At 40.5% G+C, this 24,473-nt stretch overlaps 1 protein-coding gene across 3 annotated transcripts in view; it reads right to left on the bottom strand.

The window, feature by feature from the left end:
* LOC121929748 (fer-1-like protein 4) overlaps nt 1-24,473 on the bottom strand; it is a 71,827-nt gene that overhangs the window by 36,737 nt on the left and 10,617 nt on the right. For 2 of the 3 annotated variants that reach the window (XM_042465624.1, XM_042465625.1), the window contains 12 exons: nt 22,033-22,216; nt 20,753-20,939; nt 18,792-19,162; nt 13,619-13,727; nt 12,034-12,232; nt 10,740-10,860; nt 8,798-8,898; nt 6,373-6,460; nt 5,437-5,553; nt 4,123-4,275; nt 3,774-3,957; nt 2,175-2,299 (listed from right to left, as the gene is read on the bottom strand). In XM_042465624.1, coding sequence (XP_042321558.1) covers nt 2,175-2,299; nt 3,774-3,957; nt 4,123-4,275; nt 5,437-5,553; nt 6,373-6,460; nt 8,798-8,898; nt 10,740-10,860; nt 12,034-12,232; nt 13,619-13,727; nt 18,792-19,162; nt 20,753-20,939; nt 22,033-22,216 — 1,939 coding nt within the window. The remainder of the gene's footprint in view (nt 1-2,174; nt 2,300-3,773; nt 3,958-4,122; nt 4,276-5,436; nt 5,554-6,372; nt 6,461-8,797; nt 8,899-10,739; nt 10,861-12,033; nt 12,233-13,618; nt 13,728-18,791; nt 19,163-20,752; nt 20,940-22,032; nt 22,217-24,473) is intronic. The other variant, XM_042465626.1, reaches the window with a different exon arrangement.

The following is a 24,473-nucleotide window of genomic DNA, read 5'->3' as shown; positions in this document are numbered from 1 at the left end:
CTAACTTCCAGGATTCACTGTCAATGGTGTGGCAGACAGGAATAACAAAAGACTTTCCTTGTAGAAATAATTGGATTGTGGGACTTAGCCCACAACTGAGTTGTGGTCCAGAATGGAGCTTTGCAGCAGCAACAGCATCAATAATAGCTGATGTTGGATCCCTCCTTCCCATGAACAGTTTGAACTCATTGTCTGGAAGGGGCCCAACTGGAGTGAGCTGGTAGTCTTCATTCCAGCTGGACAGGGCAGTACTTATGCTCCTGCCTCCCCCTTTCAAGGCAGTTCCTCTGAGAGTGTCTGCCTTGTCCCCTCTATTACACACAGTGGGGTTTTGCCACATGGTGTCTGTCTTTGTCTGTTCGCTGCTGTTGTGCACTCTATGTGGTTGCCATGGGGCCAGGCCCCAGAATTTCTTATTCAGTACCTTAGCAAGAGTTATTTTCAAGGGTCCTCTTAAAGTACTTGGGGGGTGGGGGGAGAGAAATGGGGATGTCTACATGTGGGCAGAGATGTTTCCGGCAAACTACCTCCCTGAGGGGGCAGGTGATAACTCTGGGGGTGGCATCCTGGTCCAGGTGTATCCTCCTGCCTCACTTCTATTTCATCAACCAACAAGTGGGTTGGTCAATGCCCAGATCATGTCCCATGCAATTGTCAATCCATGTGTGGCTGTAATCAATAAATAGTTGTGGCCTTATTATTATTATTATTATTATTATTATTATTATTATTATTACAGTGGTACCTCGGGATACGAAATACCCAGGTTACGAAATTTTCGGGATACGAAAAAATCCCATAGGAAAACATTGTTCCGGGTTACGAATGTTTTTTCGGGTTACGAAAAAACTTTTGGTGCTTTTTTCGGCTTTTTCGCACGGAATCACGGCTTTTCCCCATTAGCGCCTATGGCAATTCGGCTTACGAAGGCTTTTCGGGTTACGAACGGTGCCACGGAACGAATTAATTTCGTAACCCGAGGCACCACTGTATTTATAAAGCGCTGTAAATTTACACAGCGCTGTACATACAATCCAAAATACCTGTGCGTGTGTGTGTGTGTGTGTGTGTGTGTGTGTGTGTGTGTAGCGGATTCACCCTGGCACACAATGCCATAGTTGACAGATGAGGGGCTGTGACTCAGTGCCTGTCCAGATGCTATTTCTGGATAGCTTCAATGCCCCTGCTCTCCCTTCTTATGGTTCTTAATTTTTAAGTAGGATTTAGACTGGACATTCCTTGAAATACAGGATAAATGCAAATAGAAGGCTGTCCTTTGACAACCCTTCATATATAGGACTGTCCTCTGTAAACAAGGGCTGGAACTAGGATATATGTTTAACTAGCAATGACTTTACTGGTAATACTTTACTTTGAGGGGATTGTGGTGCTCTTACTGTTGTTAGCATTATCATTAATAATTAATTTCTATCCCAACTTTTTTCAGTAATGGGACTCAAGGAAGCTTGCAATAGTTAAAAGAAATACATATAAAACAGTTACAAACAGAAAGATAAAAATGTATTAAAATTATTAGTTATCAAAATACAATTTAACAATACCTAGAACTAAAACTCTTTAAAATAGATCTATTAAAGGACGAAAGAGGAAGAAGATAAACGTCAGCTAAAGAACTGTGAACCACTCAACATTAAAAGCCCTCTCTCTCAGTCAATTCCTTAATAGCTTATTGGAAAAGAAGAATTTTCACTTGCAAGGAAAGAAAGCCATCCTAGACTCCCTAGGAAAGGAGTTTCTAAGCCTGGGAGATCCTTTTGAAAAATAGTCAGTGACTGATAAGTCACTACTTATTTCCATGTAATGAATAGATTTTAATCTTTATCTTTTCTTTATACTTTTGCAGGTTAAAATGTTTGGGGGTCATGTTGAGAGGGTCCTTTTTAGATTTTAGGCCATTTTCTTACTGCTTTTGATAGATTTTTGCCCTCCCCCAAGTAAAAAGCAGTGGCTTTAATGATGTGATTAGTCACTCTGCAAAAATGAATAATGCTTTTAAAATGTAGTGAGTTACAATAATGAGTTTCATTTTTTCAATACAAAATGAGGAATGGCAATGATTCCCTAGGCTCTAAGCAGGACATCTAGCCACACTCATTTCAGTTTTTACTGGGGGCACCATCGCTTGCTCACAGTTGTACTGGAAACACACTTACACTTGTAGTCTGGCATTGGGTTGAAAACACCACTCTTGCAAAAGGATCAGAAAGGCCATTTTCATCAGCTGGGAGAATACCCCGAGCCTGGTATAAATGGGCCCGCAGCTGAAAGTAGCTGAAGTCTGCAAAACATGACATGGCCATCAACTGCATGCTCACAGCACAAGGTATGATATATACAAATTTCATCAGGACATTAATGAGCATGACCAATATTTCTATGTCTAGTTTACAGCACTCTAAAATTATAAATATTATAAAATTATAAATATGTGTAGTTATATGTAGTAATAATGACCAAAACTGCCTGGAAACAAAAATCCCCCCTCCCCGGTTGCCCATTTGTTAGACACAGTATACAGTTCAGCCAATATTTCCAGGCTTATATTAACAAAATAACAGCAGCAGCATATGACAAGACTGCTATGAGAGTGCAGTGTGGAAACACTCCATATTAGAGGTTCATATGCAATATCCATCACCAATAGATCTTATCACACTGCCCTGTGCCCGGGCAATAGGCAGCCAATATCCAATTCGAGCTTCTCTTGCAGCTTTTCATGAACAGGACTTTCCCATTCTTGAAAAGCTATGGGAGAAGCCCAGGTTGGATATGGGCTGCATACTGTCCAGGCACAGGGCAGTGCAATAAGATCTGCATCTATTCCAGTGTGGATTTGGCATGCAATAATCTTCATACTCAGTTCAACAAATTCTAGAAAAGTGTTTTCTGTTGCAATAAGTTTGCTACAACAACAAAAACGTACCCAATAGTCTTGTGGCAACTTGAACACTAACAAATTTGTTCCAGCATAATTATATTGTAAACAAGAGGGCATGGGACCTCCTTTTCACATGCGTACATAGTCATGTTCATGGATCTAGTTATTTCAGTATGATCTTATCTCTGGAACAAGACTGAAGAACCGAATATTGTTGTTTTTTTGTTGTGATTTTCACAATTTGTCCTGAAAGTGCATAAAACTAATATCTTTCCCTTTGTGACATATGCACACAGTAAAAAGAAAAGGACTGGCCAACTGAACACAAAAACACATACAGCCCATCCAGTTCTATTATTATTATTATTATTATTATTATTATTAGTGATTAATTAGTTAACATTTTCTAATACTGTACTATTTACAGAAATGTAGAGAAACTACTTGTAAAAATGCAAAAAACAAAAACAAAAATTCTCTGACGCCTGTACCAGCAACAAAAACCTGCAGCCTCCTGGTACATCACAATGAGAAAAAATGAAGTTTTCCTGTTTTGTCATGCAAGGATGAATAAAGAAAGGATTTACAACCTTACATTATATACATCCCTTATTCTATTAAATATGTTGGATTTATTTGTTTGGGTTTTAAGTGCATCACTTATGACAGTCAGTCGTTCCTTTATCTTAAGCCAGAATTTTAGAACACCTGATTCAGTCCTAGATCTCATCTTGGACTGGCAAGACAGCAGAGGACACTCTGCAATGAGGAATTAACTATCATTGTTGTTCAGAAGTACCTCCATAGACTTTTCCAGCTGTCTTTTTCAGTGTGCTATCTTTTATTCCTGAGGGTCCCAATGTAAGAAGCTTACCGTCCCTGTTGAGCTGACTAGGTGGGAGGTACTTTGGAATCCTTGCAGCCTGTTGTGCCTGATCATAGAGTGGTTTGAATTCCTCTGGTAGCTCTGCAGTGCTGTTCTTCACATATTTTGTTACTCCAAGCCACATATAGATTTCCAGTTTTGCAAAGATCTCCCCAGTGCGTGAGCCTGGAACCTTTAAATACCAAATAGCATTTTCAGTGGTCTGAAGTATGCTGAGAATAAAAACTGTTACTTTACTAAAACCTTGAAATACATTATTAGTTCTGCTCACAGATAATAAACTCCCTTTAGCTTTAAATACTGATGAATAAACTGATGAATAAAAGATTGTGCCTACCTTTAGAAAGACAGTTTGGATCTTAGCACAGTCTTTGCCTTTTTCTTCTTCTACCACTGCATAAAGGATGTTTTGGGCAGGGATTCTTGTGTATGCTACACGCTTGTTGTTGCTAAACATCCATATCAGGACATCAGGGATAGTACACTGGGGCTGAAAGAAACATTGGAGGATTTAAATATTTTCATTTTTCTGCTATACACTAAGATAATGGAAGGAAAAGAAGAAGAGTTCATGGAATCTAAAGCCCAGCTGATGATGTAGGAATTATGGCTTATTAGGAAGGACTGGTAGTTATAGTATGCATACGAATATTTCAATCCTTGGTCTTTGCATGCACTACACAGATACCCTCTGATTTTTAAAGAATTAGCTGGAAATTCTCAAATAGCATATTTTTCACAACTACCATAAGGCCTAGAGACTTGGGACGTTATCAGACGAGGGAAATTGGAAGTATAATCCAATGGCAATCCTAATGCAATCATGAGGTTTAATGTTATTGTGTGATAGACTACCACACACAATTTCGGGCAATGGGAAGTCAGTCCGAATGCAATCATGGGGTTTCACGTTATTGCATTCAGATGGCAATGGCAAGCTATTTTGGGGCAATTGGAAGTCAGTTTCAATGCAATTTGAATTCACATAAATTCACTGAACTAGCGAATTCACATGAATGCATTCTGGCCCCATTTTCTTTTCATTCAAAATTAAGAGAAATTCCTCCCATGTGATAAATTCCTTGGTTTTTGTTCTATTTGTGAACGTTAACTTAACGAAACCATCAGATCTATTAAAGTGGGACCAGATTTATTGTCGCAGAGCCTTGGTCATGCCCCACACCTATAATCATTTCATATGCTTTGATTGTATATTTTCATTGTGAAGTGTTTTGATTGTATATTCCTGCATGGCAGCGGGTTGGACTGGATGGACCGGTACACACGGGTCCTGAATGACGCCCTCGTCATGTGCTAGGGTTGCCTCAGGGTGGAGCACCCACACACCCCACAACCCTAGCACATGACTAGAGCATCATCGCTGTGCAGCGCCGTATAAACGGCATGCACAGCAATGATGTCGCTGCTGCACTGCATCCAAATGGAGCAGTGCAGCAGCTATGTATTCGCGCCGAGCAGGCTGCTTGCAGCTACGCAAAAAGGAGCTGCTTTTTAGCACTTCTTTTTTTCCCGTGCAGCAGCGCCGCACAATTTGGTTGATGCTGCACAGCAACAAAAGGTGGCCCCAGCCCGCCCTTTTGGGTCCGTCTGTACTGGGCCAAAGATTCTTTGATTCTATTCTATGATATACCTCTTTAGCCAGGAATCGCAGCTTTGATAAAATTATCTTTGCCTCGTTGACTTTTTCTTTGACATTGGTGCGAGTTAGTCGCCTTCTTATGCGGAGTCCCTGTTTTGCATACAGGATCTGAATATACATAAAAAAAAACCACATGTACACACATCATTTTTAAACCTATGATCACATAGGGGACAAGACTGAATTCAGGAATGGGAGGCAATTCTTCTTTATGGTCACTTGGAGTTTTTATAGCCATTTTGATTATGGATAGCACCCCTCCCCCAATATTCTCAAGTGGATGCCAGCACCTATTGTGCTACTGTCTGACCATTTGGAGTTTTAGTGGTTCTCACAACAGCGTTCTTAGTGTGCAAGTACTAACTGTAAAATGGGGAAACATTTCCCCACAGAAAGTTAATCTGGACATGAACAGAGCTTGAAAACAACCTTGCAAAGTCATAGATATTTGCATAGCCTCAAAGTATGGAAAAGGTACTACTTTAGACTAAAATTCCCAAAATCCCACAGTATAGCTAGAGAACACCCATCCACCACCACCATAATATTATTATTATTATATTTATTTATATCCTGCCTTTTTTTTCCACATTGGGACTCAAAATTAAAAACATTGTTAAAAAGTTCAGCATGGACACAAAGACATTCTGCAAATGCTAAACTTTACATTAAACTTGAATAGATGAAGATTAAACTGCTTAACAAAGCACTATGCGTTTAAATTTCCATTTGCTCCTCCGTACTAAAGTCAAGCGTTTCAGCTGTAGGGAACAAGGAATAAAAATTGTGTAACCCTCCAGATGTTATTAAATTGCAACTCCCAGCAGCCCTAGCTATCAGACTAATGGTAGAGAATGGTGGGAGCTGCAATTCAACAAATCTGAAGGGCTACATAGTTCCAACAATTACACATGCAACCTGACTTACAATGTTTTGTGGGAGAGATTTCATCCGGCATCGATCAAGGTTATTTGGACGGGTCATTGGCTTTTTGTCCGCATTGAGAGAATACTGCCTGCAATTAAAGAGGCAGTGAGCTCTGAGACTGTGGTTGAAGGCACATATTCCACAGGCTAAAAGATGGGAAGAAGTCAATAACCCATCATTTTAGAAAACAACTAATTATTAAACACTGGAAGTAAAAGTCATTGCAAGTCATTGACTGGTGTACTGCATTCCTTCTTTGAAGTTTTGGACTACTGTAGAGAGTATCAGAAATGTTTTTTTTTACTGTATTTTGATAGTTGGTCCAGTTTCCCAATACATATGGCCTGTAACTTCATAGCCAGTTCATTTAGTTTCCTTTGCTAAGATGAGACATCTCACTCAACCCCAAGGGTGAAGAACTTGAACCTCAGGATCCTCTCCACCAACTTTTGCTTGATTTCTTCTGTCATCAGCCTCAGGTCAATTGTTTGGAGTGAGGTAAACTAGTCAATAAATATTTGGAGTGTCACTCATCCTATACAGTACCTCTTTGCTACCCTATATCCTGTATTTCTATGCTTCACAGCTTATATTAATTTATATTACATTTCTAAAATACTTAGTAAAACACAAATTTAAAATGCAGATTTAAATAAATATATTTTAAACAAAATGCTTGGTAGATTGGTGCCTAACAAATACAGTATAATATTCACTAACCCTTTTCTATACAGGTATTGATTTTTATGTAGTAATCTGGCTAGAAAATTGCAGTTGTGAGAATTGGATTGAAGTCCCTCATGAGACATGATGCTCACTTAGACGTGCTCAACCAAGGGGTTGTCCGCATGGGCTAAAAGGCTTATGCCTCACATCATCTAGATCAGACAACGCAGGTCAAAATTCCTGGGGTAGGATCGAGCCTGATCCTGCATGTCCACACATGGATCTGGAGGATCCCATCTGGCCCCAGGGTAAAATACCCCTGGTTTTGCACTACCCATCCCCATGCTCCTTACCTTGCTGATCACCACTCTTCCTCAGAAACCTCCCCCCTCCTCATTACTGCCTTTGATATGGAAACAGTACACCTGGGCATGTGGGTGCAGCCAGGTGCCCCAATTCTGCATCAGACATGGCAATGGGGTGGCTTCTCAGTCGGAGCGATACAGGGCAAGGTAAGGTGTGTGCCTGTTCTGGTCCTGGGTCATTGCAGGTACAGTGTGTGAGCACCCAGCCCTTCCCACACTGACCCCAGGACTGACCTGGGTGAGCATTGGGGGCAGGATGGGCTCAGCCCATGCTATCCTAGCCTGTCTGTTCAGGCCCTAAGTCATTATCTCTTAATAGCTCACACAAATGTTATGAGAGTAAAAATCAGGAACCATCACCTTGTGGTTCCTTAAAAAGAAGACAACATGCAAATATGATGAATAAACAAATGTAACAACATGGTTACAAAATTTCTCTACTCAAACAGAACATACTACCCATCTATTCAACCACATTTTTTCATAATGGAGTTGTTGTGCATGCCATGCTACATGATGAAACCCAAGACTATCTTCCTGCACTGGCATCTGATCTTTTATATCTTATTGGGACAGGAGGTCTTGTTCCTAAAAATAATATTCAAGAAAGTGACACCAAAATTCTGGAACAGAAGGGACTTCATGCCACTTATTGATTCTATCCTACTTCATATTTCCCTTTCCTCTATTTTCTTTTTAAGAAAATAAAAGTTGTACTGGATCAGACCAAAGTGCACTCTTGAGTATCCCTTATCTGAAATGCTTAGAACAAGAAACATTCTGAATTTCAGCTTTTTTCAAATTTTGGCATACCTATATTTGCATATACATAGTGAGCCATAATGAGGCTGGTGAGAGACTGAAAATCTGTGAAATGGTGGGAATCCAAGCATAGTGCTTGGAATGAATCCACACCTCCTGCCATTTCACATATCCTCATGTTGCTCTCTGTCCTTGCATATACAGTACAGGTACATAGCTCAAAAAGTTTTGGGTTTTGGAATATTTTGGATTTACTCAGCCTGTAAAAAGGATGCCACAAATGTAAGTAGACAGATAAATAGATGTAAACATATCTATCTGAACAGAGATGCACTAAATATATGAGGAAATGCTAATACATCTTAACAACTGTTCAAGACATTTACAGAGCTTCATACTGCATTGCTGTCTGCTTAATTCTCACCCACATTTTCAGATTCTATAACTATACTAGAAACTCAGAATACTTGGATGTGGATCCAAGTACCAATCTCTTTTAAAGCTTTGGTAATGTTGTATTCAGGACTATCCCATTCAAGACTGTTGCGTTTATGTGCAACTGAAAAAGAAGGAGCTCAAGTGGCAACATGAGACAATATATTTCAGTGAAAAAACAGTAGTGATGCACTAACCTGCATCCAGCTACAAATTCCTCCAGAACCTGTCGAAGCCTTTCGTCTGCTTTTGATCTTGGTCTCCTTAAGAGCTTCTCTACATCTTCTAGTCCATGTTCCTATTGTGACAAATATAATACTGAGACCCCAGATGCCAAAAGAAAGATGTGTTCCATTGAGTTTTTGAAGTAATTATTTATTTAAAATACTCTTTAGGGTAAACCCCCAAAAGGAAGCTTAACCATAAAACAACAACAAAGATAACTACATAATACAAAAGCACATTAAAAGTGCATAAAATTAAAGGTGGCACAATGCCATTTCCGCATTAGTCTGTGATTTTTAAAAATCTACATTAATACATATGCATTGAAAATAAATAGTTTTGAAGGATTTTCTCTCAAAACATAATCTCTGTTGTTGCTGTTGTTGTTGTTGTTGTGTGCCTGCAAGTCATTCCTGAATAACAGCAACCCTAAGTTGAATCTATCATCGGATTTTCTGAAGCTGAGAGTGTGTGACATCTCAAGGTGACTCAGTGGGTTTCCATGGCTGAATGGGGATTCAAACTCCAGTTTCCAGAATCATAGTCCAAACTCAAATGGCTATGCCACACTGGCTCCTCTGTAATTTCTAAATATATACATGTAGTTTGGAGGTGACAGGTTAGCAGATCTTAGAATTCGTGCCTTTAAAAAATACATTAAAAATAGCTAAATATGAGATAAATATACTTGTTAGTTCCTAACAAATAGAAAGTCAGTGTCATGTAGTAGTAGTTTGAGTACTGGACTAGCACTCCAGAAGACTAAGGTTCAAATCCCCATTCATCCATCACCAACTGGATGATTTTAGGCAGGTCACACACTCTCAGCCTAATAAGAAGGTAACAACAAACCACTTTTAAATAAAGCTTGCCAATAAAAGCTTAGCATAGGGTCACCATAAGCTGGAATTGACTGGAAGACGCCTAACAAATAATAGCGTAAACCCACTGAATGAATGGAACTTGTAAACACTTATATAAGTCTCATTTTACAAAATATAAATACAAAATGTGAACATATATCTTTATTTATTATGTTAAAGTATGCATTTTAAAACATCTTTGCACTGGAACTCACAAAGAATCAATTCCTCAAACATGTGGTTCATTCAAACCAAAACCTGACACCACTCATAATGACTGAAGATAAAATACCAAACCAGCATAAAGTCAACTGAATTCTGTAAAATGCTAAGAGAAAACAGGAAAAATAAAACAGAAGGCTTTAAGGGAGGGGGGGGGAAATAGCTGGGCTTAATGAGGTCTTTATAGGCAAATATGATCCACCCCGCACACTTAGAACATCTGGTAAGAATTTATTGGAAACACCATCTTCCAAATATGTTTCCTCATCTCAAAAGGCCTTTACAGTCGGCCCTTCTTATACACGGATTTTTTATACACGGATTCAAGCATACACGGTTTGAAAATGTCCCAAAAAAGTATAAATTTACCTTGATTTTTCATTTCTTATAAGGGACACCATTTTGCTATGTCATTATATTTAATGGGACTTGAGCATACACGGATTTTGTTATACACAGGGGATCTTGGAACCAAACCCCAGCGTATAACAAGGATCCACTGTACAATAATGGCCCCGAAGTTGTGGAATAGTCTTCCTGACGAGCTCTGTCTCACGACCCCCTTGGAAATATTTAAAAAGAGACTTAAAACCGTGCTCTTTCACCAAGCTTCCCCCCCCCCCGAGGAGTGATAACCAATCTGCCTGTCCGACAACGATATTCTGCCCTTGATAAGCTATTGATCTTATATTTATTCTTCATATTTTATAAGATTGTTGTATTATTCTGATTTTAGTAGCCTGCAACCCCGCTTCGATCCATCGGGAGAGGCGGGGAAACACAAATAAAATTTTATTATTATTATATTATTATTAAAGCAATACTTTACCAAACGCTCTGCTATTTTGACAATCCAGTTGGAATTATAAAGCCTCCAGGTATAGTCTTCCCAATAGCTCCAAACATAAACACAGGGCTTCTCATGCAGCATGTACAGGCAGCTGTAGGAACTAAGAGCAGTAGGAAGAAAACATTTACATCTTATACAAGTAACTAATGATACATGCTAGAATTATACTGGTATAATATCAATCAGTCCAAAACCTCTCCTCTTGCATTACTACCCACCCCAACTCCACTTTCTGTAGTTAACTATAACATATGCTGCGAAGATGTTTTCCTCTGTAGTATTTTTGGGACAGTATTTGTCTTCTGCCTTTAGAGCTAATTTTCATGAATTAAACCTATTGAAAATTTATTTTTCTATAAAGTTACACATCTACTATCTTTCTGTACCACTGATATTTTATGTGAGTAGAACTCCTTGTGATGACACACATTTTAGGCACAGGACCTGGTGTTAGATTAAAGCAGTTTCTGCACTGAATAAATAATCTAGCTTGACACCACTTTAACTGCCATGGTGCAATGCAATGAAATTCTGGGAACTGTAGTTTTATGAGACATTTAGCTTTCTCTGTCAGAGCTCTGGTGCCACAACAAACTGCAGTTCCCAGAATTCCATAATATTGAGTCATGGCAGTTAAAGCAGTGTCACACTGAATTAATTTTTGCAGTGCAGATACAGCCTAACTCAGAGGTGGACAAAGTGCAGCCTCAGGACCCCAAAATTTGACACACACAACCAGCACCACGTTTAAAAAATTGTTTGTTCAAAATGTCCCTAAATGTTCTCTAGAGGATAGAGAGCATTTTGCCACATTTTCTGCCATATCTGAACCATTCTGGGTCCAGCCGAAGCCCTAAACAGAATGCAACTAGGAAGTGACTTCTGAGTCTCTTCCTGTTGTTGTTGTTGTTGTTGATGATGATGATAATAATAATAATAATTTCGTCAACTGAACCTAAAATGGCCTGGGGTATATGCCAAAAGTATGTCAGAAATTCCTCCACAACCCCCAGATGATATTTGGGATAATTTTAGTGAAAATTGAATTTTGTTTCTGGGGGGCATGGTAAAGGGTACAACTTTCATAATCTTCGAGGCTAATACAGTTCCTAACCTCCAACAGTGTCCCACCCCAGATTAAATGATCCACTGATTTCCTTCCAAATCTATGCTTCAAATTACTGATATGAGGGAACATATTAATGAATTAACAAACATGCAGAGTATGAAGACATTTGTGGTTTAAGACTGCAAAGAAGAGTACAGTAGTTACCTGTCATATTCAGTGGGTTCAGGTTTTTGGCTGACAGTCATAGATTTATCAAACAAAGGTGTACTTGGAGGTATGACTTCAACATCTAGCTCATCATCTGAACTGGGCTCCAGCAAAGGCTGCTTCTCTTCACTCTTTTCTCCCTTCTCTCCTTTCTTAGAGACTTTGGTCATAACTTCTTCTGCTTTCCCATAGTTCCCTTGAAAATTAACATGGAAAGTCATTCGTTTTCTGTGGGTTTTCCAGTCTATGTGGCTGCATCATGGAAGAATTTATTCCTGATGTTTTGCTTGCATCTCTGGCTGACATTTGTGGCAGGCGAAACATCAGAAATATATTCTTCCAGGACAGGGCCACATACCCCAGAAAACCCACAGAAAACAATGGATGCCAGCTGTGAAAGCCTTCGATTTCACATGGAAAGTTATTGTTATTGTGACCGTTTAGTAGTCATAGTTGCATGAATTTGATAATTGTAAGTCTATCCTATAAAATATATTTGAAGATTAACAATTTGTGTTTATAATTATCACCTATGCTGCATACACAGGTAGTGGATTGATTTCTATTTTTTGGAACACCTGCATGAGTAATAAAAAGTTTACACTTTTTCAGAAGCTTGAAGAGAAAGTGATAGTGGAAATGTAAGGAAACCCGTGAAGTGGCATCGCTAGGCTGATGTCCCCCATGCAGTAACTCATGGTGTCACCTTCACCATTGAGCTCCTCCCATACCACGCCATACAGAATCCTTAGTAATGTTTTTTGCACAAATGTTACTCATAAATTGTAATTCCTGTACATCACTGAATGTAATGGCAATAGTTGTGACATAAAGAACTAACAAAATTAAAATTATACCTTTAAATTCTATCATATGCACAGCCTAAATGTATTTACATTTACATAGTTTCATGTGGTTAAAGTGAAAATTTTGTAAGATGCTATTTTTTTAAGCAAAATTTTAAAAGCTGTTAAAAAAAAAGAAACCCAAAGCCTCTCTTTTGCTTTGCCCACTCATGCCTTCTCTTCTGCTGAACTTCAGAGTTTAAAAAGGATGCAGGTGAACACCACAGTCCATTTCTGCCAAAAGGCAGACATTTGGGGAGCAATGGTGTCACCCCCTGCATTAGCGTGTCACCCGGTGTGGTACATATCCCCTGCACCCTCTTAGCGATGCCCCTGAAATGTGTGTTGTAAACGACACATTTTGAGCATTTTCTAAAAATGCCTTGCAATACTGCTTCTTAAGCAATATTTGTAAGAATGCAACCTTTCAAGTCAGTTTGTGCTAATCTAAACTGAACAATCTTGCCATGCCACTTGTGGAGTACTCTGGAGAACAGGCTCCAGGTGGGCATGTGGATGGGAGTCTTGCAGTTTGAGGATTCATGATAAGCAAACAATATTATAATCATTGTTGTATTTATTTATATTCTCTCCCCAACTGGAACTCAAAGTGGTTGAGCATATGAGGCAGGCATATGGAGGAGTAAAGTAGAATGAGTTGACAGAAATGAAGAAAGAATTTTAGGGAGCACTCCTTTAAGATAAAGTGAACAGAACAAAAGCTATTATGTATTTACCTATTGATATTTCAAACTTCACAGGCTTGGTGCCTATCAATGGGTCCATCATAGTAACCTCAAAGAAGGAGGCAAAGAGAAGGAATTCTTCTTTCACACCCAGGACATTCTGAACAACAAGAAAACATAGGTTCAGTGACTCTTAGCTTTAACGTTGTCCACTTATTTCCTCTTCTCCACACCTCACGGTTATTGAAAACGATTCTCAAATTAATTCAGGTCCAAATTAAATTATCAGCTTCACTTTTACTACAATTTTTGGCTTGATGTACATAGCATTATCATTAACGGTAAGTAACAACAGGAATACACATAACTGCTTAGTTACAAGGAGATCTGCATAAACCTTCAGCAGGTTTACTTTTAATCTAAAAGCCCTCTCACACTGCACAATTATACTGCTATGTTTCCACTTTCACTGCCTTGGCAACATCCTATGGACTTGGAGGCTCCCTGGCTGAAAATTCTAGTTATATCTCTATAATCCACAAATCCCAGGATTCCATAGGATGTTACCATGGCAGTTAAAGTGGAATCAGCCCTTTAACTGTGTAGTATAAAAGTGAAGAACATGGAGGCTTCATAAATGAAACATATTTAATAGTACAATATATATCCATGACAAATTCCAAATAGCAGGGAAACATATGTAAGGGTAGGGTTGCCATAAGTGAGGACCTCCAAACCGGGACAAATGTAGGACAAATGTATTTTCAAATGTAGGACACATTTTTATAAAAATGGAGGACACGCAAAAAATGAGTTTTTTAAAAAAAAAATGTTAATATAAATGCATGTTTTTTTAGGCATGATCAAAATGGAGGAACTTTTGGCAATTATTCTTAGACAGATGCCAGAAATGTATTTGCCCCGGGTTCAACTTTACTTCTCAGAAGAGTGGTACTTGGGCAAGGGGACTGGGGTTTTTCTTAACTGCGCATGAGTTGGTAAAAAATCACAGCAAGTTACATGGGCCGTGCCTCAGAGGCTGTTTTGATATTCAATATATCAAATCACCCATCATCAATCATCACATCACTCATCATCACCACACCACCCACCACCACCACCACCACCCACACCACCCACCACCATATAATTGGCCAAGAAAGGCAGACTTGTAGCATCAAGCACCATAAATACAAACACAAAAAAATGCACTTGCAATATATTTAATATAAAAAATAATGAAAGTAAATAAAAAACAAGGCAGGGGTGTATATATTTAATAATAAAAAAAATTATGTAATAAAATAAAAACAAGCATAATAAAAATAATGAAATAAAAAAAAACAAGCAATAATAAAATTAATGAAATAAAAACCAAAACAAGCAATAAATAAAATTAATGAAATAAAACAAAAAACAAGCAATGAAAAAATAATAAAATAAATAAAACAAGCAATAATAAAAATTAAAATGAAATAAAAACAAGCAATAAAATTAAAATGAAATAAAATAAACAAGCAATAAAACATTAATAAAATAAAATAAAAACAAGCAATAATAACATTAATAAAATAAAAAACAAGCAATAATAAAAATTAATAAAATAAAATAAAAACAAGCAATAATGAAAATAAAAAAATAAAAATAAAAAAAAAGCAATAATAAAAATTTAAACAAATAAATAATTATATTTTTATTTTTAAAATAATTAAAAAAAACCCCAAAAAAAACTAGGCAAGACCTAATGGCCACTGACTCAGCTTTCCTCCCCTCCTCCTCCCTCCCTCCTCCTCCCCCTCGCCCCAATTCTGCCCTGCCAAGTTCAGGCCACCCTTCCTCCGGCTCCTTCCCCTCCTCCTCCTCCTCCTCCCCACCCCCCTCCTCCTCCATAGAAGGCTGGCGCGGCGTGCGGAGGGAAGCAGGGCAGGTGCGCGCGCACGCGCGCGGAGGGAGGCAGGGAAGGCAGGCGCGCCGCAATGAGGAAGCACCCTTCCTCCGGCTCTTCCTCTTCCTCCTCCTCCTCTCCCCCCTCCTCCTCCATATGAAGGCTGGCGCGCAGTGCGGAGGGAAGCAAGGCAGTGCCGCGCGTGCGGAGGGAAGCGGGGAAGGCAGGCGCACGCGCGCACGGAGGGACGGCGGGGAAGGGCCGCGCACGGCGCACCTGGCCCTGCTGGCCTGGGCGGTGTGCAAGCTCTCCCAGTGGGGGCCGGGGGCGCGGCGGCGCTTCTGCCGACCGCCGAGGAAGAGGAGGAGAGGAGCCGGGAGAGGGGAGGTGGGTTGGCGCCGCAGCAGCCACGTTAGCGGCAGTGGCAATGGCTGGAGTGGGCCCCCCAAAACCGGGAAACAAGGCACGGTGGGGGCCCAAACGGACGGGACCGGAGGGCCGCCCCCGAAACCGTGATTGCACGGGTCCCGCTGGTTATGTCAAGCCTATGTAAGGGCCATATGTTTGGGTCACTTTGGAGGTATGCTGTTTCAATATGGCATGTGGCCTAAGGAGCAGCATGCCAAGAACAGTCACACTCCAGTCCCAAGGACTGGAGCGCAGCTTTTGTGCAGTTTCTGGCCTATTAGGATGCAGCAGCATCATTGAAACACCATACCTCCAAGTGACCCGAACAGCTTTATTTTGGCCTGTCTGTACGGGCCCTAAGATATAGATAGTCTGAATAGCCCCATCTGGTCTGTACAGAATAGATAAACATCTCAGGGGTTGGGATGAAAAAATGTTGAAGAAACAAATGATCACTTGATCTAGCCCTGACAAAGTTCAGAGCAAGCTTGGTACAAAAGTTTGGTATTGGGGGTATTATTTGAAAATACTCTAGGTAACATTTGTTGTTGTGTGCCTTCATTGTTATTTCTGATTTATGGCAATCCTATCACATGGTTTTTTTGGCAGAATTTTGTTCAGAAGAATTTTGTTAATGCTTTCCTTCCAGGCTAAGAGATGTGACCTACCCAAGCTGACCCAGTAGGTTGCTATGGCTAAGCAGAGATTCAAACCTTGGTCCTCCAGTGCCCTAAATAACACCAAACCATGCTGGCTCTATACCATGCTGACTCTAATCCTGATATTTTCTGAAAACCATATAGAGGGTTGTGTTACTTAATTCTGATTTAGTGTATAATCAGAAGCATTCACTATATCTACTGTGCCTTTGAACATTCTGAGTTTGCCTTTGGCTCTCTATCCTCAGATGGAATGTGGCCCGAAATTTCTATGTCAAATTGGTCTTTGTATTGGAACAAATTCCCACCTCTGGCATAAATGTTTGTAGCAATCTACATGGCATGGATTTTACAGACTGCGCAGTAAACAAAGACCATCTGTTTCTATGGCACAGAAAGAGATGGTTTTACTTTCTGTTCATGCTACCCGTGTGCACATGCGGAAGTTATATTGTTGAAACAGGTCTGATCAAATAGACAAAGTTGTGTACAATACTATTGTCTGCCTACTAGCTGAACTCCAACAGTCTATATTAATTTTCTTTTCAAAACACTTCAGGTCCACAAAAGAAACATAGGAGATTACTATACATGGCTTTAAAAAACCAGTTACAGCTGGGGAAAAGTGGCTTTAAAACAAAACATATCACACACTTGCCACTTCCAACCCATAGGTGCTGTTCCCAAAACATGGTTAGGGAATCCCTCTTCATTGAAGGGGAAAGCCATCAAAGACCTCCCACTTGAGCTAGTCCCTGGGTGCAAACATAGATGCTGAAGAAGTTGAGATATTGGCAGTTGCATGGTGTCATGCTTTTTTTTCTCCCGTTTTCCCTGCCCATCATTATTCCAAGCAGCCTGATTGCCCCCCCCCTATTTCTCTCCAGAACTGCCGGAAAATATTAAAATAAAGATAAATAAAAATAAAATAAAATAATTAAATGGCATGGCCCAGAAAGAGAAGAATAGTGCAATACATGTTCCTGGTCCTTATAATAGCTGATTAAGGAGAGAGTTTTGGAATCAATTTATGTAGCTCTGAAGTTCCACATGGATTCTGCTCCCATGTGCCCACATTCTTCCAAGTGTCGCCCCCTGTGATTGGGAATTGTGAACCACTCTAGAGATATTTCCCATGTTTCACACATCTTCCAGCAGAGTCTGCTCTGTTCCTTCCAAAAAAGGGATCCTCCTGATAAACTGACGTTGGTACATGGGGCTCAAGCAGCCACACCATCTTTTCCAGCAAGGCAACCATTGCTGCATGTTACAAGTATAGACTTTTCCCAGCTTCAATCCTCTGTCCGATAGTGGAACACATTCCCCTCGGAGTGGTGGAATCCCCCCCCTGGAGGTCTTTAAACAGAGGCTGGATGGCCATCTGTCAGGGTGGCTTTGATTTAGATTTCCTGTATGGCAGAATGGGGTTGGACGGATGGCCCCTTGAGGTCTCTCCAACTCTATTATTCATGATTCTATGTTGCTGCTTACGGCAACATCTCCATCACCAGCCAGTAGCACAGCACTCCTGCCTGTGCCCATGAAATGCCACTGTGTGAAACACCGGGTTTTGTTTCCTGTCTGCTCATGCTCAACCAAGCAGTTGATTTATTTCCTCTCATTAAATCCCCATCCCTTAGACAATGTATTCGAGAGAGTACACAGCTCAAAACACAAGCAAAGCCTCCCAACATTTCAGTCAAAACATCAACCATGACTCCACAAGCTTCCCCTGTCATCCCAGTTCATCAACTAACACATTGCCACTGCTCTGGAGAGAGAGAGAGAGAGGAGAGAGAGAGAGAGAGAGAGAGAGTGATGGCTGAGTTTCCATCCCCAGCACCTTCTCCTCCCCCAGTCCATCTAATGGTGGGACTAGCCCTGCTCTCCATTCACTTAGAATTGTAACTACAGTTGGCCCTTCACGTTTGCAGCTTTTACTTTTGTGGATTTGATGAATTCATTCTCTCTAGGAATTGGTAGATCCTCCAGGGTGACTTTATGGCCAACTTTCACCAGAAGTTGTGCACAGGACTCAGAGATTGCTAGAAAGAACACTTTTATAGGCATTTGTAGGTTCTCCAGCACAGATCTATGACCAGCCTCTGGTGGATGTTGACTACAAATTTGTGCTAGAGATTGTTAGAGAAGTGTTCTCTCAAGTTTTTTTTAAAATATTTTTTTATTTGCAGTTTTTCCACTTTCACAGCAGTCCTGCAACCCTAACCCCAGTGAATATAGAGGGCCCACTATATCTAAAGATAATACTCACTTCTGGAAGAGGATGAAGGTCTTCTACTTCCACAATCACCTCATTTGGCTGCTCAGCTTCCTCTGAAATGCCAGCTGTGGCTTGGCTTGGCTGAGGCTCTTTGATAGAGGCTTTCGATTTGTCCTTTGCCTTTTTACTCTTCTTCTTTAGCTTGAGCTTGCTTAGGGCCCCTTTGAGAGCTTCCACAGGCTTTTTTTCTGCTGCTTGAATGGTGCTGAAAATCTCTACAGTTATAGCCATGAGAAGGCGCCCTCGATAGAATATGCCTTCACCCAAACCTTCATTGAGATCTTTGTGAACATCTCGCAAGGCTGAATTCTGGGGTGAGCCATACAGATTTACCCAGGTTGGGCCAAAAGTGGGATTAAAACCTGTGGGGAAAGACACATTTCTAAATCTATAGGCCTTCCACTCTAACTTACACTATGATTAATATTCATATAAGAAATTAGTACTGTGCTTTTCTTTATGATAAAAAAAGTCAGTGAGTCCAAACTGAAACAGGGGAAAAAATAGCCAAGAACCACCTCATTGACACAAGCCCAGCTGAAGCTGTGTTGAATCCAAACACAGCTTAATGGTGTTCAACATTACTTAGGACTATCCTCACCCTGAGCCTACTTTGTCCAGCTACTGTGGTTGTGTACCTGGGCTTGAGGAGATTTGGATCTGGTATTATCATTGCCTCCCTCACTGTACCCCTTTCACCCACTTTTGTGGCTGTTCTGCCAGCAGATCATAGCCTGTAAAGCAGGTGCCAGCAGACCCCTAAAATCAGATGGCAGAAGAGGGTTCTGCTGGCAGGAAAGCATTTCTGATGACAACAAAAGGCTTGTGTCTAATGCCCTACAGCTGGTGAACATTTGTGATAATATTACATTGAAACTGAGTTGCAAAATAAAAATAGCCTAATAACAGTAATCATTAAAACACATTGACAACAAGCTAAAATTACAGTAAATACACCCCTCCCACAAAATCTCTGTCAATAAATAGAGTTAAGGAATACTAGAATCACATGTTGCTTTAAAATGAAATGTTTTCACTTACCAGCAAACCACAAAGAGGAATCTGACCTATTCTCTTAAGGAAGTGAGTTCTATGCATGAGATGTTAACTTCAAGAAAGTTCTCTCCCATATTGTCAACATATGTCCCTCCAAAGGCAGTGGTATGTACAAGAAGGGTGTGACAACTTACTGGGCAGGTTCACAGTGGTTTGTGTTATGTACCTTCAAGTCAACTCCAACTCATGGTGACACTCTCCTAGAGATTTTTTGGCAAGATTTATTCAGAGGAAGTTTGCAATTGAGAAAGCATGGCATGCCCAAAGTCACCCAGTAGGCTTCCATGCCAGTTCCACTTCACAGTGGAGGGGACAATTATTCAAATAACCTAGTCCTAGCCATTTAGGCCTTTGAAGGTAATAACTGGTACTCAGAAGAAGAAGAAAAACAGCAGCCAACACAGCTGATCCACTACAGAGGTTCAATGTGCCCAGAACTGTGCCATATTCACAATTCCACCCTAAACTTGCCAAGTCCACCTCTGACCACAACTGATGCTTGTGTGTCTAATGCAGAGTGGAAATTTTGTTGCTCTCCAATGTTAATGGACTACAGATCCTTAAAGCCCTAACATGCTGACGTCCAACAGCTACATGATTCCTGCCCCTCATCATATAAAACAAAGTTGGATCCAGAAGACCTTCCAACCAAAAAACATGCTATTTTAAGCCAGGGATAGGGAACATATGGCCCTCCAGATGTCACAACTTTGATAATCTCTCACCATTAGCTGGCTCAGGCCAATGGAAATTGCACCTGAAAACACTCCAGTCCCATATCCCTGTATTAAAGACAGTACACCTCCATCCAGAACAGGCTGGAGAACAGTAGAAAGAAATTGACAAATTGGCAAGGGGTGATAAACATCCATATCAAGATTCTCTGAGGGTCTCACCATTTCTCCCAGGGTCAGATATTTGCTGCAGATCAATAAAGTGTGTGGCAAGTGCAACATCTCCAATGTTTGCATCATCCAACATTTGGACTTTTATTTTTCTGACAAGGGGAGGAAACATTTCAATGAAGCTAATTTGTTCATTCCATACTGGCTCTGTGGTGCTGCTTTCAACAGAAGTTTCTCCCTAAACCAAAGGCAAAAAACATCAACAAAGGGAAAAGCAGTAAAAGATCCATATTTGAAGCCAAGCAGCAGACGTTTGAGAGACAGTAGGACTCCTCTCAATTGCAGATTAGCAAGATTTCAATGTTATGATTCTCTGGGATAAGACATGTTCACCTTCACCTTAATTTGAAGATCTCTGTGGGATACTATTCTTGCCAACAGATATATTTATAGTAAGCATCTATTAATATTGCCATTACCATAGCTAAGATTAGTTATTTTTTTGGATGACTCCCCTAGAATTCCCATTGGAGTAATGGCAAGACAGCCACAGTTAGTACTGCAGTTATTAATTTAGAAAGCAGACAACTAGAAAAAGTATTCAGCGATATAGCCATTTTAGTCTGGAATATTTGTATGCAAAGGGATCTTATAGCACCTTTGACACTTAACTGTGCTAAAGAAGTTGTAGCATAAGCTTTTGTAGATTTGGTTTACTTCCTCAGAAGTAGACTACGTCTATGAACAAAAGATTTATTTATTGGTAGGAATTGTAAATTATTTATGATAGCATATTTATGGTATATTTCTATGTATATAATTTATTGATTTACTGCTATGTGATATCAATCACATAAGACATTATTAGAGTCAATATTATTTTAATCCAATAAAGAATGCACGCACACACACCCACACATATGTAGACCAAGTCTACGAAAGCTTATGCTACAACTTCTTTTGCACAGTTAGTCTCAAAGGTACTACAAGATCCCTTTGAATAGAAAAAGAATGATACAGAGGTTTATGAATTATGAATCCATCTGTTTTCATACATACTACCAGAACTTGTCACTCACTGAAGTTGATTTGCTGTTGGTTCTGGACAGACAAACACAGCCATTATTGTACTGAATTCAACAGTACAACACAGCCATTTCCTTAGTGAATTCAAGAAGCAATATAAGAGCTTAGTATCCTGCTTCTCACAGTTGCCATCAGTTGTTTACATAACAACCTTAGAAAAACAATATCACATTTGATAGCTTGGATGTTTGTCAGTCACGGAAACAAGCATCTCATATAATTCAGTTGCCCGAGTTTAATCTTACCTGCTGTCCAGAAAAGGCAACTTGAACATATGGATCAATGAAAACTTTCTTCTCCCCGACAATCTTTGAAAAACCACCCATTATTCCTGCACTCATGTTGGGCAAGCCATCCGCTTTGTAAATTTTAATGCAAAATTTGGCCCATGGCCTCTCCGCTGGGACTCTTCTTGGTAGAAGTAAATTCCTAAAAGAATGATATTTGATTGCTAAATAGTGGCCACACTTCTAAGAAAGGCAAGGTCAAGGGTTTTTTTTGTTTTGTTTTTGTTTGATTGTGCACACCTGCAAACCCAATTTTAGGGTGTCCAACAACCTCACTATTCTTTAAGTTAGCCCTGGATATGTGGAAGAGTTCTGATGTTGCCCAAAGAACTTCAAAGCAAGGCAGATGTAAGTGGTGGTTGCACTCAGCCTTGGCCTTAATATCTGTCACTCAACTGGCTCTAGCTCTCTGCACTGGAGAGAGGAGACTAGATGTAATGTGGTGCTAGAGGAGAGTTCTGTGGATACCCTGGACTGTCCAAAACACTAATAAATAGGTCCTGGAGCAAAACTAAGCTTAAACCCTCCCTAGAAGCCAAACCAAATGGAGACTGTCATTCTTTGGACATATCATGAGAAGACATGGCTCACTAGAAAAGACAACAATATTTGGCAAGGCAGAAGGCAGTAGGAAAAGAGAAAAATCAAATTACAGGTGGATAGACTCAATCAATAAAGTGATAGCCCTTGCTCTGCAAGATCTGCACAGAGCTATTGATGACATGGGGTCACTGTATGTTGAAGTCAAGTTGTTGGAAGTTAACAGCAACAAAAAGGAAAGCCACAGGAAGAAACAAATGCTAGACAAAGAGTTTTGGATGGAGAACATTTGCTGGTTAGGAGACTAGGAGCAGGTTAGGTGCTGCCATTAGGTAGAGTGAGGCAATTGACTGCTGGGAGACACTGGGAAGGTGCTGGAGGAGAGATGTTTGTGCATGCTATTTCCATGCACCTCCATAACGTGATGCCTCCACATGTGGCATCACCATTCCCCCACCAAAAATTCAAAGGGCAGTCCAGTTGGCCTCTGAATATAGAACTCAAATTGTATTTGTTTTGTCCAAGGAAGGCAAATGTCTTGGGCCAACTCTGATTAGGAGTCCCTTCCTCCTTTTCCTTCTGTCACACAGATTTATATTATTCCCCTTCTAAGTTTTGGATCTATGGCGGGTTATACACCACCATTAAAGTACGCGCGGAGCACGTACTAGGGTTAGGGAGGTGCGGTGCTTCCACACCTCCCTGACCCTAATACACGCTCCTCGCATTAAAATGACGGCAACCGTTCCAGACGGCTGCTGCCATGAGGATGTCACGGCCGCGCCACCTCTATACGGGGCGGCGCGGATGTGACATCCTCGCTCCACGCCAGGGCACCTAGTGCGCCCTTAGAGCGGAGCAGGAAGGAGCTCCATTTCGGAGCTCCTTCCTGGTTTGCGGCGCCGCTTTGCGTCGCTGGGCGCAGCCTTCAGACGGCTGCGCCCAGCGAAGCAAGGGAGAAAGGGGCCAAGCGGCTGCCGTTGGGGGCCAAGCGGCTGCCCCAAGGACACCCCTTTTCAGGCTGTGGGGAAGCGGCGTTTTGCCACTTCCCTGCAGCCTGAAAAGCGGCGGATCGGGGCCTCAGCGGCTGCCGTTCTAGCAGCTGAGGCTCCGATACACCAGGGAAAGGTGCAGGTACAGCCCGCCCCAAATGGGTGGTCTGTAACCCGCCTAAGGTTGTTTTTACATCTACAGTAGAATTTTCATTAACACAAACCACAGTTTGCAAACACAGTTCTAATCATCGTTGTAAACTGGCACTACCACAAGTGTCGCACTAACTATAGTTAACTCCAAACCTAAAAATGTGGGAGGACGTCCCTAGAACAGAGAAGGAGGGAGGTGAGAAGACTGGAGAGAGATTGTGCATCATTTAAAATACAAAAGGAAGAAAGGTTGGTTATTAGGGACCACAAGTGTACCACTGCTAGTCAAGGAAATGCTTCAGAGATAGTAAAAGAAATACAAAAAAATGCAATACAATAATAAAGAAACAAGAATTACTACTGGAGACTCTTAAATAGTCAGTGACAAAGTTGCCAAATAACTTTTTATAGGAAAGCTTTGAGGCTGATTTCCTTTGATAGCTACATCTTTCTTAAATCTTCAAAAAAGGACTTCTCATTTTCACTATCCCTTCAGCCAGTTGAAAGGAAAGGAAACAAAGAGAAGAAACAGCAACTTCCAAGTGGGACATACAGAAGGAAAGAGCTCTGGAGCCGTGATGATTTCCCATTACAGTTTTTAAAGTGTGCCTCAATCTACAATTTACTTATATATTTATGTTTAACTTAAAAACAAGGAATTTTACAAAGTATCCATATGCTTCCAGTAATGACCTTCCAAAGGAAACCAAGTAA

This window comes from Sceloporus undulatus, chromosome 4 (assembly GCF_019175285.1).
Source record: "Sceloporus undulatus isolate JIND9_A2432 ecotype Alabama chromosome 4, SceUnd_v1.1, whole genome shotgun sequence".
NCBI lineage: Eukaryota > Metazoa > Chordata > Lepidosauria > Squamata > Phrynosomatidae > Sceloporus > Sceloporus undulatus.
The sequence above is the reverse complement of the archived record's forward strand: the minus strand, read 5'-3'. Positions and strand labels throughout refer to the sequence as shown.